At 30.2% G+C, this 19,840-nt stretch overlaps 1 protein-coding gene across 1 annotated transcript; it reads left to right on the forward strand.

The window, feature by feature from the left end:
- Positions 1–16,114: 16,114 nt before the first annotated feature.
- Positions 16,115–19,027, forward strand: LOC129317688 (THO complex subunit 5B). Its single transcript, XM_054962041.1, has 5 exons — positions 16,115–16,395; positions 16,693–16,983; positions 17,243–17,579; positions 18,066–18,403; positions 18,532–19,027. The coding sequence occupies exons 1-5, from the start codon at positions 16,192–16,194 to the stop codon at positions 18,799–18,801; spliced, it is 1,440 nt and encodes a 479-aa protein (XP_054818016.1). The 5' UTR covers positions 16,115–16,191; the 3' UTR covers positions 18,802–19,027.
- Positions 19,028–19,840: the final 813 nt, after the last annotated feature.

Raw genomic sequence — 19,840 nt, forward strand, 5'->3', positions numbered from 1 at the left:
ATTTCAATTTGCTCTTCTTCTCTTTACCTCTTTAACTGCTATTGCTGATTAGAGTAGCTTTATTGCATAATTTTTGAGTTATAAATTTTATTTGAGGTTTTACTTGCTATAATCGATTGATATAGTATTATAAGAGTAATTTGGCCTAGCTTGGGGTGATTATCCATGCTTTGTTTCTGGTATAGCTAATATAGAACAGTTGTTAGGTTGTGGGTTAAAAGAGATCTTAATTAATCTATAACTTAATCTCTTGTTTAATTCTTGAATGATAATTTGAAAAATATATAAAAAAATCAGAATAATAAAGGTAAATAAAATTGATTTGTTTGGTGGACTTGGAAGATTAAGTTTAGGTGATTGGATTGTGATTGATTACACTGCTTGTTCTTGATAATTTTCTCAATTGAATTTTCTTTATTTATCTAATTTAATTTAGATTTTTTTAATTTTATTATAAAACCCCCTATTTTTTAGCTTTTCATAATCATAATTCAAATAGTTACTCTATTGACTCTCAGAGAGACGACCTAAGTTGCTATTTACTGTAAAATCTAGTTTTTATTAATTTTGGTGTTATTCGACAGTAGTGTCAGTAACATAATTGATATTTAGTATACATGCAATTAAATTTATTTCAAGTTAATATATTGATTTATTTTTATATAGATCAACTTTATTAATATTATATTATAAAAATAAATGTCTTTTATTATAATTTGTACAATCAAGTTTATTTTAAAAAAATTATTCAAACATATTCATTTTATCAAAATTAATTTTATTAATTGACTTTTTCAATTGAAAAAAATTGATTATAAAAAAAGTTGATTATATTTTATTATAAAAAATTATTCAAACATATTCATTAATTTTATTATAAAAAATTGATTATATTTTTAAAAAAAGTCATCCAAACACCCTTAATTTTTTCTAACTTTATTTAGTTTTTAAAACTCCATTTTATATAAGCTAGTCAAGCACTCTCAGTTTGTTCAAACTCCGTTTAATTCCTAAAATCCCATTCTTCCTAAAATCCCATTCTGTAGAAGTTATTTTATCCCCAATTTGGTAAATCAATTTTGCAAAGTTAATTTTAGAAAATATCATCTAGATATCATCACATTCTATTGATTATTTCTTTCATAATTATTAGGTTGTTAAAATGTAGTGAACTTAAAATGATGTGAGAAATCCCACATTAGATAAAATTGAGCTTAATAATTAATCTACAATAAAAAAAATTATTTATAAACTTAAATCTTGAAATTTTTATGTAAGTCATAATGTTCTTTGGTCATTCTTTTTCATTTCTTTTCACTTATTCAAGACTTGTGTGAGCCACATCCTTTGAAGCTCAAAAGGAGCCAACTTGAGGGAAGATTATTAGATTGTTTAAGCATAAATGAACTAAAGATAACTTGGAAAGCTCACCATCGAACAAAGTTAGCTTAATAACTGATGTATAATAAAGAGGAATGGTCTATAAATTTAAACCTTGAAGCGAATCTTGCTTGTTCCTTCTCCTCTTATTTTAGACTGTCACTCTCCATTCCTAACAATAATAAATTTTCCTCCATTAAAATCCAAACACATCCTTAATTCCAACAAAAACAAAAAGGTTTATAAGCTAGCGGATCTAGTCCGATGGATTTCGAACTTCTTGCTTGTGCAAAGTTCAAACTCTTATCTTATGTTGTAAGGAGAAATAAAGGCTTAACTGCGCTCTGCACCAGAAATAGAACAGCTTAGCCACGTCGTCAATTTGGTGAGGCAATGGAGAGTGGCTTAGGGCGGTAAGGGAATGCAGAGAAAAATTTTGACTCTGGAGTTCATTTTTTCCTATCTCATTTGCCATGTCCAGGCAGAATTTCATGTTCTTACCTACTGACGTGTTCGCTACTCCTCTTTCTCTCTTTCTTAAACACTCCCTCTTCTAATCTCTTAAAGATTTTCATACATAGATTAAAGATGAAACGTTAAAAATATAACTAATACGCTAAAGTGCATGTTCCAAAACCAAATTAATTCAATTCTAAACGCTAAGTGCATGTTTGGATAGCCTCTAAAATTAATTTTAGAAGTCAAAATCATGATTTTGTGAAAATAAATCCAAACACTCCTAGTACATTTTAAAATCAATTATGAATTTAAAATCATATTTTTAAAAAAAATATGCAAACACCCATTATACATGCCATTGTCAATGATGAACTCAAAACCATATTTTTTTTTAAAATTCAAACACCTCTACATATGTCAAGATCAATCATAAGTCCAAGAATATGATTTGTAAAAAAATTTATTTAATTTTTTTGATAATTTTTTAGAAAAGTATTATTGAAAAACAAGTAATAGTAGCTTATGAGATAATTAATTAGGATTGAATTTTTGTCCTGCTTCCTATCCCATTTCGCTGTCTTGATAAAGTGAACAATATAAAATAAAGGCCTGGATAGTAATATTTATTAAATTTTTAAATCACATGACTTATTAAGTTTAAAATAAAACAATAAAAATACATAAATCACAATAATTTAAAGTTAATTATTAAATTACATTAATCCTAATTATAAATGTACAACTTAAAGTCAAATATACATGAGACACAATATATTATGACAGCAATTATAAGTAATATCTAGATTATAAAAGTAACAAATACAGACAAGTCAGGCACAGCATTAAATTATTATTTTTCTTCTTTAGTTGAAATATGTTAAGCTAGTGACTCTTCCAAAAATAAAGTAAGGAATACAATATAGACAAAAGTTATTAAATAAATTGATATAAAAATAAATTATATTAATATAATTAATATATTGTAAATAAATATATTATCCTATACTGCTTATCCTATGTCATTAAAATTATCAATATAAAAAGTATTAGTTTTAAGTAAGAATTGCACGTATTGAAATTATAATTAATTTAAGTATAAATTATATTAATATATTTAATGTGTATTTGTAAAATAAAATAATATGTGTATATATATATATATAATATTCGAGACGAAACGTCTCGATGGCAATCCCCTATAATGTTTTCAAAATTAAACAGGATATTAAATCAAAAAGGTCAACGGTTCATGGTGGTCCAACTATATTAGTCCAATGGTCAAACTAGTAATATAATAATTAAATTAAAAAATTATATATGTATATAATAATACAAATATAAAAAATAAATATAAAATTGCTACTTAACTTAAAAAATAAAACAATATATTTTAAGTTTATCATGGCTTAACAAGTTATATGATACAATATAGTATCAAATGATTAAAAAATAGCCATTTTCTAAAAAAAGAAAAAGGGAATTTTTTTAACATTCTAGTTTTCAAAAATTAGGTCAGGTTCTTAGTTCGACTGTCGATTTAAAGCAGACCTATTCGGCCCAACTCTCTAAATGATTTTTTTTGCTTGAACGAGCCGTTAGCCTAACTGATCGACGGTCTGACCATTCAATTTGGTTTACTTTTTTAATTATTAATTTCGTGTCCTATCCCATCCTGAACATCTTTCCTGTCTCATCTCATAAAGTCACGTCTCAATTGTGTTTTGGTAGGGATAAGACCTGTCCTAATATGATCGTGATGAAATTAGGTTGATCAGAACAGGTATAAGTTGAACACTCCTAATATATGGGGTGTTTAGATATTTAAAAAAAACCATTATTGTGAGTTCATGATTGATTTTGTCACGCATAATGGGCATTATGATATTTTTTTAGAAAATATGGTTTAGGTTTCATAATTGATTTTAAGGTTAAAGAGCAAATTTATCCTTAAACTTTTCACCGAAGTGTAATAGGCAGACAAAAGTTTTAAAAAGTGCAATGTTCCCTTGTAATTTTTAAAACAATATAATGTTACCCAATTTTGACAGAAGCAAATGTTTGGCCGTTAATTGACTTTGTTGAGCTTAGGTGGCATGGTGCCATCTGTAAAATCCTTCCTTACCAAACACAATTAAAACCATAATTCATGATAATGAAGGGATTAAACCATAAAGAAATTACTAAGTTCGTAATTTTAAATAATGAAATCTCAAGTTTTTTGTAGTTTAAAACAAGTCAAAAACCATTCCTTAGACCTTTAATCGGAGTAAAATATTGTTACGGAAGCATGTAATACCTTAGAGGAGTAAAAGAAGTTGAAAACATTTGAAAAATCTTAAAGTTTTAAAAACAGAATAGTGCATTGCAGCTTATGCACCATGTGTTGCGACTTGTCACTCTTTATGCCATACACCACAGTACAGGCGCCATGCATTATGACGTGTTACACGTCCTTGACAGCATTTCTAGTATCATTTGATAGCTTATTCAGGCAACTTTTGACGTGTCTCATTTCTTCATCCAATGTCTAAATGAGATGATCTAAGCTTATAAGAAAAACTCACTTCATAGACTAGCTAATGAAAAAGGTTTTACTTTCAAATCAAATCACACCAGAAAATTGAATATCCGAACTTATTTTCATGATTTTTATCAACTTTCTCAATAGAAGGGTATCTCAAACCTTATACAATTGCTAAAAGTTATTTTTAGCACCCAAACCATGTTCATTAGAACTATGATTACCTGTATAACATACTAGCACATATACATCACTATATCATATTTTCACCCCTCAATTCCTTAATACCAGAAACAAAAGTGAAGGTTTTAGCATTGCTTTTCATCAAAAGTCATCTATATGATGTTTAAAATAATTTTACTACACTTTTACTAATATTTTGACTCTATTAACATTTATCATAATTAACATCTCAGGACCTAAAATACATTTCAGACATCATAGACAATTATATAGTACAAGTATAATACAAAAATGCATCATAATTGGCAAGATTTAAACTATTACAAAAAAATGAATTAAAGAGACATTACAATAAGAATACATAAATTCATAAGCCTTCAAAGCTTTTTTTCCTATCTATACTAGAACTAGAGCCTATAAAATATTAAAAGAGAGCGGTGAGTCTAGCCACTCAATAATTAAGATAAACTCACTCCATGCAGTTACATATCAATTGAATAAACACATAAAATGGAGTTGATTTTCACAAAGACACAAATTGTCGTTTCTTAATTTGGCTCATTCATATAATTCTCATCCCATTTTCACCTCAATCACACAGTATATTGATATAAGACACACAGACATGTTATAATGATCAAATTTATTATCACGGCTTGTCACAAACTTAAATAACGATGTGACACATCATAAAAACACATTTGCATGATCAACCATTCTTATATCTTTTTTATTTTCTTTGATTGAAACCATGGGCTATAACATCAAATAGAGCTCCATTCGTGTAACTGGACTACCCAAACTCATCAATTATAAGGTGTGACCTAACCATAGATCATAGGAATTACTTTTAGATCATAGTTTTTCCCACTTTTAAATCTCTAAGATATCGTATACCCTAAGCTAATCCCCTCGATAAACTAATTGAGATAGCTAAGTTTTAATCCATCGACAAACTATGAAATAGTCCCTTAACAAATTATATGACAGTTCCTCGACAAACTATAAGACAAGGCTATATTCTTGTGTATCAAAAGATAGTTAAAATACCAGATGAATTTTAATTACTCCTCTCCTTAGGTGAACACTCGCCAATAGATCATGCATTGTACGGTGTTAACTCATTTAAAAAATTTACTTATTCATTATTAGCACATTGGGCTCAAGATAACATACCACCTAAGTAAACATCCACAATATTTTCACAACTATTCTTTACTTTGTTAAATCATCAATTTTCTTTCTCAATAGACCAATCATCATATCGCATACATCACATTTCTCATCTTAAAATATATACATATTCATAGTTTGGAAAATTATTTTGACTTTAATTTCAGATTCCAAGTCAAAATAAAACACGATACACATTCACAATTTAAATAATTATCAAGGCTAGTGGCACACTTTCATGTTCAAAAATTAATCATACATGCCAATTTTCACATTTTACAATTAACATTCAATTAATAAATAACTATCCAAAGTAGGGTTTTTCATTTACCTCAAACCTTTGAGAGATTAAAGTTATCACTCAATAATTAACTTCCAAGCTGATTTTCCAAGCCAGATATGGTGCTCGAACGATTAATTTATAATTAATCAAATATAAACTTATCAACATTGTCAAACACTTTTCTCTCTTACGTTTTTAATTTCTAAATACCCAATAGTCTTAATTCTTACTTTTGAGCTTACCCATTAAGTTTATTAACTCTCTTTAATTTCTAATATCATTAATGAGTCATGAAGCATTCATTAATGGCATTAAAACTCCTGCCTCCAACAACCCTTATTAATATCTTTTTCAGATATTTATGGCATTTACCAAACAATAACCTTTAAAACTATTAATACTATACTTAAATACTCTAAAAAAACTCTCATTGACTCTACCTGAGTTAATAAGTTCAGACCAATAACTATATGGAGCAAAAATTATTTCCCATTTTCGAACTGTAACCAATAACTTTAAGAAAATGGAAGAGAGAGAGAGAGATGGGGGCTTGGGGAACTTACTTGGGTGTTTTCTAGCAATAAAATACTCCTAAATTGCTAATGTGGCAAACCTTGACAGAGATTTGTCGCTTCTTCTTAATTTCTCCCTTTTTCTCCTTCTAGTTTTCTATCTATTAGTGAGGTTGTTTATCAAAAATTATGGCCGTTTGTGTTGGGCATGTGGCATAGATAGGCCCTTCCTGCTTTGTTGCCATTTGTGCACTATGGTAATGTGTTGCATGCTGTGGCATGTGGCACTGAGACAATCCTTCACGCTTTCCTCCTCCTTTCGATGTTTGGGATAGCCGGACTTCACTTTAAACCCATGATTAAGATTGAAATCAAACCGATTACATATATTAGACCTCTTTGGCCACACACGCCACATCATATCACTCAAGTTTTCATAAGTAAACTTGATTATTATTAATAATCTAAGAATTAAAATTTGAGATGTTACGTCATCCATCTCACTTCTTATCCTCATGGGCAACCACATGGCATTTTTTTAAAAAGAAACAAATCAATCTCTCCTCCTTTGGTTGAGAGAACAATGAGTGAAAGATGAAGTAACACCAAGCAAACAATCAAGAACACAAAATCAAGCCATTCAATCGAAACAAAAATCTATGTTACAAATTCAATCTCTGCCTATCCACCGAGAAAATGGCTTAACCATGAGCTTTGCTCATGTAACACCCTAAATTTTTTTTAAACAGTTAACTCAACCATGATAGAAAAAAGTATCTACATAATAAAAGAAAGTCAGCATATCTAATATTTTTAAATAATTTTATAATTTAAAACATTACTATGGAGGAAATGATCAAACAAAGCGTTATAAAAAATTTATCTTTTAAAATGACTATATATGATACAAAAGGTTCGCCCACGTTAGAAAGGAAAAAAAAATAAAGGAAGTAAAATAAGTACGTGCATGATAAATAGAAGTAAAACTCTTAAATTATCATTTTTAAAATGAGAAGGTCAAAATTTAGAAAATAAAAACAAGGGGTAAAGGCTCACATAATCCTATTGAAAATTAAAACATAAGAACAAAAAAGAAATAACAAAAGTAAAAAAAGTTACCGTTCCAAATTTTTTAACCTTTCCAAATACCACAAAACATATTTTGCTACTAACTTATATATATCTATAACTATAATGGGGTTTACAGCCAACACAAACATATTTATATAGAAAAAATTAACATAAATTCATCTAGCATTTGGACTTTAGTTTACGCAACATAATATCATTATAAACTGTCCTTCCATATGCCATTTAGGCAAAAAATATTATTTTCCAACCTTATGCTTCCTATTAATTACAAAAAAAGCCAACAACTATAGATAGACCAATTGGTCGAACTCAACAAACAAGCCAAAACATATGGCTCAATCATCATGTGTTTTTTTTTAACATCTACTGTTATCAAGTATCATCGATGTCTCAATAATATATTAAAATATTATCAATAGCACATATTTGCAGTCATCCCAAAACCCTATAACATGCGGAAACTATTTTAAAGAGACCATGATCACAACTATAAATTCATACATTAATAAATAACGAAAGCCCTAACATTGGCAATAATGTATTATAAAATTGTAAATCCAACCTAGAGAAGGGAAGCGGTTCCACACCAGAAAGCCTCTGGGGCTTCTCCAAATACCACACACTTAGCTCTTCTCCTGAAAAATGTTAACCACATAATGAGACTCAAAAATTCTATTAACCAATATCAATTCATGATAGTATATACAAATAGTAAATGTGTGCTTACTAAGTGGAGAAACAACAATCATCATAAATTTTAACAAAAATATAAGAAATATTAATGCATGAACAACAAACCATCCTCATCTTCCTTCATTAATCTCGAACCGTAGCCCTCACTCAGTGCTAAATTATCTGGCCAAAAGTAGATTAGTTTGAGCCTTTACAAGCCACCTATTGGGCCTTCAATAAGGGTGCACGACGTGACATAAATACAACAACAACAACAATAAATCTCCAATACCTCCCACAATAATCAAACAAATTCATATCAATATTGTACAATATATAATTTATAATCTTTATAATTTTCTCATTTTCAATAATATTACAACATGACATCCCACTTGGCAAAAATACTTTAAAATGCATATTCGCCATTCACAATTTTTCTCAATAGTCACACAAATAACATAAAGCAACACTAATTACAAATTAAAATATGATTACCTTATGATTTTATCAATAAATTACCCTCTACAACTTCTCCTTCACCACAATCTTTACCAATAAAACAATCTATATATGGCCAAGTATTATAACATATTAATTTTAACTATTGAAACTAATAAAACAACGTTAATTTTAGAGTTGAGGATATAACTTATACTTTCAATTTTATTATTTATATCATTTCCAGGTTAGTATGATAAACTAAAATTCTAACCTTCTTCCAACAATTAAAACATTAACAAGCTATAATTAGCCTCTAGTTTTAATTTGTTTATTATTTTTTATTTTAGTATCACCATTTTCCTCTTTTCATTCTATAAATTCACACAAAAAATATCCCATAAATAAAAATTAGTCTCATGTCACAAATCATCATTGTAGCACTTTACAATCATTCTAAATCAAATAAACTCGTAATCATTACAAAGAAACCCGAATTTTCTCTACACTTTATTTTCTTGGAAATTCGATTCACTACTCAAATAAATTTTCATCCTGATACATTCAGATCATTCAATAACTGCAGTTCATTATTAGAGGTATTAAACAACGAGGATTTCTCCAAATCATTTTAATTTCAAAAGTTCCAAATCATCGATGATACCTACAAAAAGCATTAATATTAACACGCAATCTAGAAAGCTCAAAACCAATCTATTTAATCATCAATATAACCTGCATTAAACCAAAATAAATAATAAATTTGAATAAACCCCACCACCAGATTCATATGTCACAATTTTCTCAATTAAAACCTAGCTTTAATCCCTTAAATCAACAATTTGGACAAATGTAAACCACACAAACTATTATTCTAACATCATTAACCCCACTAAAACTAAATAATCAATTGAAATACTCATAAATTTAAAATATACCAAACCTTAAGTTTTTCATCGTCAAGAGAAAAGTTAAAAACTAAAGAGATTGCTTGACTAAAAAAATATGTAAAATATTTATATAATTTTAAAAAACTTAAAATTTCATCTAAAATATTCTATCATGAAGCATTGCCTTTAAAAATCGCTTAGCCTCTCCCTCACGCAGCACCGCTGGAAGCAGAGAACGAAGAAGAAGGAGAATGCACAGGGGAAGAGAAGTTGCTGGTGAATTTATTCAAAAGTGTGGTCCCACATCACTTTCCTTTTCCATGTCTCTTCTTCTTCTTTTAATTTCTTTTAGAAATGCTTCCGCCACCGTTTTAAGTTTTTACTTTTTTTTATAATTTATATTTCTCTCTTCTTTTCTCTATTATTATCATTATCATTATAATTATTATTATTTGTTTCTATTCCAAAACATCTAAACCTAAAATTTTATATTAAGTCACCCTTAATGATCATCTTCTAATTAATTTAATTACTTTCAAATATTCTTTTTAATTTTTATTAATTTAAATTGGAATGTTACACTCATGCCCATCATCATTATCAAAATTCTATAAGACTTATTAGTAACTTACAACTGTTGTTAGTAAATTAACAAATAAAGTTAATAATTTAACAATTAATATTTCTATTATTAAACAATTGATATCAATTTTTATACAATTATTGATATGTTAATTTATGTAATTTACAACTCATATTAGTAAATTAATGAGTAGAGTAAGAAAATCAACAACTAGTGATTTTACATAATAAGTGAATGATAATTTGGTCATTTCATGATTGAAATTATTTTCACCTTTATTCTCCTGGACTAAACAAAATTTCAAAAATTTTTATGATCCATTAGTAATTATATCACATCTCTAATCCTTATTTGAAATTCTCCCTTTTTAAAAAATATCTAATTTATACATAACAAGATCAATTATGAACCTAAAAGTATGATTTGTAAAATATTTTATAAGATTTTTAGATAAATTTTTAAAAATGTATAATGTAACATCCTAAATTTTAAATCTTGAAATTTTAAGTGTTTAGAAGGGTAGATTGATACATTCAGATGAGTTTTTAATAATAATGTTTTTAAAAGGCTAATGTAATTATTGGATCATTAGACAATCTCAGAAGAAAGCTAGGTCAGAATTCAAGCAAATTATGGCACCGAGAGAGGCCAAAATCTGTCTGAGCCTCTTTATGCCATGTGCCATAGTGGATGTACAAAAATTAGTACACATCAAATTTCAAACTAGATAGAAAACAAAAGAGGAAAAGAGGAAATGCAGAAGGGCAATGATGAACAACTTGAGGCTATTAGGGCTGGACCTTTGGAGTTATTTAGAAGTATTTTAGGCAAGATTCATTATCGGGTAAGTTTCCTACATCTCTCCCTCTCCCTTATACATAAATTTTTATATGATTAAGGTAATGTGGGACTTGATTTTAGTTTTTCTTGGATCGTGACCAAACCATTACCTTGGTTAAGATCTTATGAAATTAAATCAAGCTTATAAACCTATATTTATGGATCGTGTAGTGATTTGAAGTTTTTGGGTAGGGTTTGGACAAACCTTAAGTGAAAATTAAGAGATTAAGAGCAATGTGGGTAGAAATTTAAGGTCATTAGCATGTTTAAATGTTAAATGAAATTAATAGAGTGTGTTGGGAGAGTTGGTATTGTTAAAGTAAGGTTTTTGGTATAATGGGTAATCGAAGTCGTGCTAAAAGGGGTTAATTAGAGTGTAAATTGATAATTTAATATTTAATTTTATAGATTAGATATTGATCATGTATTGTTACATTCTGTGACAAAAAGGTTAAGGTAGCCGAATTGTCTAAACTCTTATTTTATGTGTTTGGATAGTTGCGTGATAGTTATTAACATTAATGCCCTTGTTTTGTATTAGTATAGTATTAATATGAAATGATTGTAATTTAAAAACTTTATGTGAAGTGGAATAGAAAATTATATTTTGAACATTGTGATCTTGAAGACTAAATTCTATATTCAAGTATAAATATTTAAGAAATTATATGGTTTATGTGGAAATAATCATTTTAGTGAAAATTATATGTTACTGTGTGGAATCATTAAGCATATGTTTGGCATGATCATTGTGAGATGGTGGGAGTTCATCCTAATATGGTGTTAGAGACATTATTTAAAAATTTCTATGATATACTGACACTATAGAGGTCCTAATGCACAATTCGATATTTATTTAGAAGTCCCAATACTATGCAAGATAGATTAAACATCGAAACTCTTAGTATTCATAGATAGGGGGAATCTGTGGTCCATAATAGGTGAAGGCACTCTTAGCGAGAGCTGCCCCTCACAATTGGTGAGTTTGGGTCAATCTAGTTACATGGATTTAATTCTATTGAATTGTCTACCCACAGATTCAGTCGAAAGATATAAGAAGAATATGTTGATCATGCATATCATTTATAGCTATATGTAAGTTTATGTAACTTGTTATACGTGTTTCAAGCATCACTTCACATATTCACTATTTGTTTTTACATATGAGTAGTTTTATTAGACTATTTGGTTATTGAATCCTTAACTCATCTCGTGGTTACATATTTCAAGTAAAGGCTCTGATAGAGATAAAGGAAATGAATGTGCTGCTGAGCATTGAGAGGACTTGTGTTTGTATAGTCCTTTATCTTTCTTTGGTTTTGTAACGAATTATTTATGTTTATGCTAACTCAGGATTATATGTCATTGTGGTCACTTGCATGAATGTTGTTGTAAACTGTGGGTATCTCGATTTAAAATATTGTAGTTGTGATGTGATGGCTGTGAAAGGTTGAGATACTAATGCAAGTGTTGTTTGAATGTTAATCATGTGTTTGTATGGCCATAAGAATGATTATTAAATGGTTGTTAGCCCTTTTTGGGTTTATGCTAGTTTTGGGGTGTAGATGGCCAAATATTGTGATTTAACATTGTAAATAAGTTATTTATAGTCTATTTGAGTTGGTTCAAATGGTTTCACAATTATTGACACTTGGTATGTGAGTTTGAACACTTTGATTGTTGTTTTAAAAAGAAAATGTACTATTTTATGTCCGGGTATCCAATTGTCAATTGGTTTAATATTTGGTTATGAAATTAATGCCAATAGCTAATTGGCTCAAAGAGTTACATATGAACGTTTGAATCATTTGAATCGGATGTCGGATAGCGAAATGACACATTCTAAAAGTTGACCCAAAGTGCTATCATGACAGGTGCTATGCCATCGGCCGTAGTGGGTGAAGCCTGCATCATGGTGGATGGCGCAAATTCTGGTATTTTTTTTAGATTGTTTTGTTGTTTTTAAGAGTTGTTAGTGGTATACATGTTTCCGTTATCTTGTGTAATTTATTTTAAACTATAATTTGAACTCAAGTGACTTTTCAAAAAAGGTTTCATTGGAATTCCAACTTATTTAACTCTTTCGTAACCCTTGTGTTATGATAACTATTTATAAGAAATTTAATTAGTCTTAGTTATCATAATGTATTCCATGTTTAGTGTTTTGTGTGTTTGATAATATCGAGATTGACGTTACATATAATTGAAAAGTTGAATTGCAAATTAGATAATAGTAGCTTATGCAATAACAACAGTTTAAGATTTATAATTAATTTTGACATGTATAAAGATATTTGGATAATTTTAAAAAAATCATGATTGATTTCGACATGTACAATAAGAATTTAGATATTTTAAGAAAAACATTATTTTAGATTTATAATTAATTTTAATATGTAACATGAGTGTTTGGACATAAACCATAGTTTTACATGATTTTCAATTATTGCAACACACCAAAAAATTTTTTTTTAAATAATTTAACTCAACCATAGTTGGGTTACAGCCACCCAACACATTTTATATCAATAATTTTAATATAAAATATTTATAATTGGTTTCAACTCACACACTATAACATTTCAGATAAATTTTTACCTCCCACATGCCATTAGACTAAATCACATTTGTCTATCCTTATACTCCCAACAAGTAAACTAAATCACATTTATCCATCCTTATACTCCCCAACAAGTAAAATAAGCAATTTAATAAATTTTCAACACAAGCCAGTTATTTGGCCTTATAATCATGCCATTTTAACCAATCCAAAGTAAACCAAATATTAAAATTACAATCATCCAAATTGTACCAAAAATAGAAATAGTTTGAAAGGCATGATTACATTTATATATTCATATAATTGACAATAAACAAAAAGCCCTAATATTGACAATATAACACATTATAAATCATAAATTAAATACCCAAAAGAGACAGTGGATCTATACCACTAAGCCTCTGGGACTCCTCCACGTGTCACTTGTGGCTCTTCTCTTGAAAATTGTTAACCACATAATGAGACTCAAAAGTCCCAGTAACCAAAACTAATTTATGATAGCGTATACAAACAGTTAAGTGTGTGCTTACTAAGTGAGAATTAAAAATAATATAATTCCAACAAATATAAGAAATATTACAATATACACAAACAACCATCCTTATATCCCTCCATTAACCTCGAGCCGTAGCCCTCACTCGGTGCTAAATTACCTGGCCAAAGGTAGATTAGCCCGAGCCCTTACAAACCACCTATTGAGCTCCAATAGAGGCGTACCACGTGGCACATAAATACAACAATAATAGCAAGTCTTCCAACACCTCCCACAATAATCAAACAAATTCATAATAATATTGCACAATTATACAATATTACAAAATTAATAATTTTATCAATAATCACCCAATTAACATGAAGTAACACTAATCACAAATTAAAAGCATGGTTACCTTGTGGCTTTTTCAATAAATTATTCCTTAAAATTTCTCTTTCACCACAATCTTCACCAGTAATACAATCTACAAATAACATATTATTTATAAATATTAGTTTCAATTTTTGAAACTAATAAAATAATTTTAATAATAGAATTAAAAATATAACATAATTCTTAATCTCAATCTTAATACAAATCTAGAGTTAATACTATTAAGTAAAATTTTTTTAACTCCTCTTTTAATTATCAATAAACATTAATAATCTAAAAATCAACTTCTAAACTAATTTCTATTATCAAAATTTTCTTTTTATTTCATAAATTCGTACCTAAAATACCTAAAAATTAAAAATTGAGTCTCTAACTTAGAATCATAATCCTATAGCCATAATAATTCATTTCTCATCCCAAATAATCATCTAAACCTCAATAAATCAACATATATTTTCAGATCTAGTTTAGAATTTGATCCATAAGTCATAAATTCAAATATCATCAACAAATTTATACTCTAGAACATTTATTATACTACTGACAACCTCAAAAACCATATTTATTTAACATAAATTTATCCCTCTTCCAGATCTTAAATTTTCTACCACTACAAACTCAGAAACCAAAGAAGAAGGATGACTAAGAAAATTTTTTAGAACACTTACTTAGTCTTGAAAAGCTTAAAATCACACCCTAAATATCCTATTAAAAACTCTTACCTTAAAACCCAGCACCGGTGAACTTGGCTCAGACGCTCTCTCTGATCGCACACGAAAGAGAAGAGAAATGAAGGAAAAATGAGAAGAGAACGGTGGTTTTTAAAAATGAATGTGAGTCCCACAATTTTTTTAATTATTTTCCTCTTTCCTCTCTCTTCTTTCTTTTATTATTATTATTATTATTATATAAATAATGATTACACGCGCACAGTCGAAAGTTTTCTTGTTCTTCTCATTTTGTTTGTTTATTTTTTTACCTTTTCTCTTTTTTTAATAATAATAATAATTTAATAATATTTTTTTATTTTTTTTAATTTTTTTAATTTTTTTAAATTTTAATTTATAATTATATCATAAGTTAGATTTAATAATCATCTCCTACTAATTTGCTTACCTCTAAATATTTTTTAAAATTTTTATTAACTCAAATTAACTATTAAAATTTAAATTGGGATGTTACAATTATACTTTACAATTTTGCTTTTAATTTTGATTAAAATCAAGCTTATCAATCAATTTTAAAAATTATTAATATATATCACAAAATATAATTAATTATGTTTAAAATCAATCATGTTAATTAATTTTTTATAATTAATTAAAAAATTATAACTTTTTTAATATATCTTTATTGAATATGATTTGTCTTATCTTTTGTTGACCACTGACTCGTTAAAAATAAAAAATATAATTACAAAACATTTAACGTTTTTTAAACTTCGAAAATGATAAATGAATGGATTGACTTTTTTTTTAAAAAAATTGCATAATGTATTGTAAGTTGTCTTGTTGTTAACAAATTTTATAATAATTAATTTTTTTGGAAGATACTTGAACGTAATTTTTTTTTTTTTCTCTTTTTTTCTAATCGCCCCAGTAAATTCTATAATGATTCTTAAGCAAAACTAACTAGCTTATAGATTTTTTTTTTGGGATTGAAGTGCTTTTCTTCAGCTCCAACGCCGACACGATTCTGGAATTGGGGAACATCGGGGCGTTCGCGAGAAGAAAAATGGAAGACGAAGACGGACAAGGTGCGCATTCCGCGGAGCAGCACACGTTGGAGGAGTCTCCTTACGAAATACTGCAAAACTGCAAGGGTTCAGCGGAGAACATCGTCGCCGAAGTGCTTTCTGTTAAGAAAGAGGGTAAACCCAAATCGCACCTCAGGGAGCTCGTCACTCAGATGTTCCTCAACTTCATCACTCTCCGTCAGGTCCCCATTCTCTATTCGTCTTGTTTTCTGCTCTTGGGATTATATCTAACTTCGCAGTTCAAATGGTTTCTGCCAATTCAAACGAACGATCCTGTGTTTGATTCGAGATAGTATCCGCTTTCCGTATGTTATTATTCATATTCGCATATTGTTGGTGATGCAGCACTTTAGCTGCCTCCACTAATCAGCTATCTTATGATCTATCTGTCTTAGTCAATCTCTACCATTCCACGTACCGAGGTTTAAGTCCAAAATTATGCACTTCATATTAAGTCAACGGCACATATATATTTCCAGGCAAATCGTTCCATCTTGCTTGAGGAAGACCGTGTTAGAATGGAAACAGAACATGCAAAGGCGCCGATAGATTTCTCAAGTCTACAGCTTCAAAACCTGATGTATGAGAAAAGCCACTATGTGAAAGCAATAAAAACTTGCAAAGACTTCAAGTCAAGATATTCTGACATTGAACTGGTAACAGAGGAAGAATTTCTTCGCGATGGCCCTGACGAGATCAAGCATTCTTTTTTGTCAAATGACAGTGCACACAATTTGATGCTTAAGAGGCTCAATTTTGAGCTATTCCAGGTAAGAATTGGAAATTATTGCAAAAGCCCGGCCGTTGCATGTGATATTCAGCTATAAGGCGGATTTATGTGTATGATAGATGTTTCATATATCAACATGCCAATGCTACACATTTTGTCTTTCTTGATATATGCTGCATCTTTACCATGTTAAAATTGGGCCTTTTTGTCTTTTTTGCCTGTGTTAATGACCTGGCTTCATCGTCCTTTCTTTAAAATGAAGAGAGTTAGATGCTATGATAGTTACTATTTTGTATCAGCGCAAGGAGCTCTGCAAACTTCACAGCAAACTAGAACAAGAAAAGAAAATCCTTTTCGATGCAATTGCAAATCGTAAAAAATTCCTGTCAATTCTCCCTTCACAGTTCAAGTCTCTTAAGAAAGCATCGTTGCCAATACAAAGTCAACTAGGAGTTCAGCAAACTAGGAAACTAAAGCATCAGAGTTCAGCAGAGTTGCTTCCGCCACCTCTTTATGTGATTTACTCACAGCTGTTGGCTCAAAAGGAAGCATTTGGGGAATCAATTGATCTGGAGATCGTAGGAAGCCTAACAGATGCTCAAACTTTTTCCCGTCATCAAGCTCACAAGGACACTGGTAAATGAGAGTTAACATTTAAATTATGGCATTCTTAGTGTGGCATCAAAATGTTATCCGGTACTGTTGCAGCTGGCTGAAGTCTATTGACGTGGGATTCTGAAACTTTCCTTTCCGTATCTTTCTAACGATTAAACCTTATACTAGACCATTACTCTGACAATACTATCTAAGACAATGATAATTGCTGAAAGAAGTTTTATGATAGGTGTAATAGTAAAAGCACCCAAACAGTGAAGGAAAGAAACTCTTATTATCGAGTGGTCAAGATTAGTTGTTCTGTTTATGTTACCTTAGTATAATATATGGTACAATTGAACGTCTTCTATTTTTTCTGTGTCCACCCCACTTGGCTTTGTAATTGCTTAGTGTCTGAGTATTGTCTGAGTATTAAGTCCTGACCCTCTTCAAATTTGACATTTACTACAATGTTCCTCTCCACATAGAATATGTAGGATTTCAGTGTAATGTGGTTTTAATGCTCAGGTATTTCCACTACCTTGGATGTTACCGAATTAAAAGATGAAGCATCTGATGACATAAAAGATGTCCAGCGACAAAGAAAACGGCCTAGGATTGTTCGAGGCAAGGAGAGTCTTTACCACTTGGACGTGTTGCAAATTCATCCACTTAAAATCAATCTCCACGTGTACGACGATGAGGTTTCTGATTTTAAGTTGGAGAAGCTCATTATTCTATCATTTGAATACTTCGTGAAGTTGAATATGGTATGTGTTGGAATTGAAGCATCTGATGATGGTCCCAAAAATGACATCTTGTGCAATTTATTCCCTGATGACACAGGTCTCGAACTCCCTCATCAGGTATGTGAACGGGATGTTTTCTCCTTCATGTCAGCGGCTCATTATTTGTATATCTGCATACTTCATTTATTCCTTCGGCTTTCTATGATGTGTCTGTGTCAAGATGATCCTTTTGATTGGTGATGCAGTCAGCCAAGCTCATTGTTGGGGATGCTATAATGTTCAATGAAAATAGAACTTCACGTCCTTATAAGTGGGCTCAACACCTGGCGGGAATTGATTTCTTGCCTGAGGTGTCTCCCATGCTTCTTGCTGAGCATGAAACTTCAGACAACGGTGAAGCAGCAAAAACCGAAGATGTTAGATCCGGTCTTTCACTATACCTACAGCAGAACCGAATACAGACAATTCTACGGAGAATACGCTCACAGAGAAAAGCTCAGTTGGCTCATCTGTGAGTCACTACCCCTGTATTTTAGGACACGAAGGATCCTCCTTGATACTTTGGATAAAATATTATATGATGAGATCAACTGAAAGTTTCGCACTTTGTTTTTGCTTTAATTTTGTTAGTGCAGCTGACTTCGTAGTTGTATAGATGGGGGTATTGATTCTGTCTCCCTCCCTTTTTAGAATTTTTGTAGCGTGTAATTCTAATTCTAATTTTTCGATCTTTCTTGTCCATTGGATATGCCTAAGATTTGTTCAGCGTCAATGGACTTTTTTACGCCAGATTGTGTCCATTCACCCCCCCTTCTCTTTTGAATCCTGTCAACCTCTTTTCTAACTTAAAAGGGTCAAATCTTTCACCAATCTTATATATGGAGTTATTTCCAGGGTGAATCGACCTCGAAGGCGCAGAAAATGCATATCCGCTAACCCCTAGGACAATTTGAATGGGAAGTTGCGATAGTCATCTCCCGGTTGAGGGGCCAGTGACTCTGGCTTAAGCTCTTCAGTATTACCCTATGGTCTTACTTGGTATGAAGAAATGAGATGGTGGGATTGGGATTGAATAATCTCACTATTTTATGTTTGATATGAAGTAATGTGCATTTCAATGCTTACCTAACATTACTTCTCTCATGGTATTGCAAAATCAATCCTAGGATTGATTTTTTCAAGGCAAAAATGCCTTCCAACCTCACCAGTTATTCTTTGCACATCTCCCTCTTTCTTGATATGCTGCTCATCGTTCTTGCTGTGCCATCATCTTAGACGTTCCTACTATGCCTCCGTTTTCATCCCATCAAATCTAGATCTTGATTGCGTCTCTGCCCCTTCAGATCTAGGTCTAGATCATGTCTCTGGCCCTTTTCGTACACATGTCTAGATTGCTTTTCCGTTCCTTCAAGTCCAGATCTAGATTGAGTCTCCAGCCCTGCTTGTGCACATATCTAGATCATGTGGCAAAAGGAGAGGCAGATACAGAGACGAAGGGGTTTCAAGTATGATGTTGTTGGCATGCTCGAATTTGTTCATTGCATATGGTGTGAG

This window comes from Prosopis cineraria, unplaced genomic scaffold, assembly GCF_029017545.1.
Source record: "Prosopis cineraria cultivar Desert tree isolate PC_DT_omini unplaced genomic scaffold, ASM2901754v1 PC8, whole genome shotgun sequence".
NCBI lineage: Eukaryota > Viridiplantae > Streptophyta > Magnoliopsida > Fabales > Fabaceae > Prosopis > Prosopis cineraria.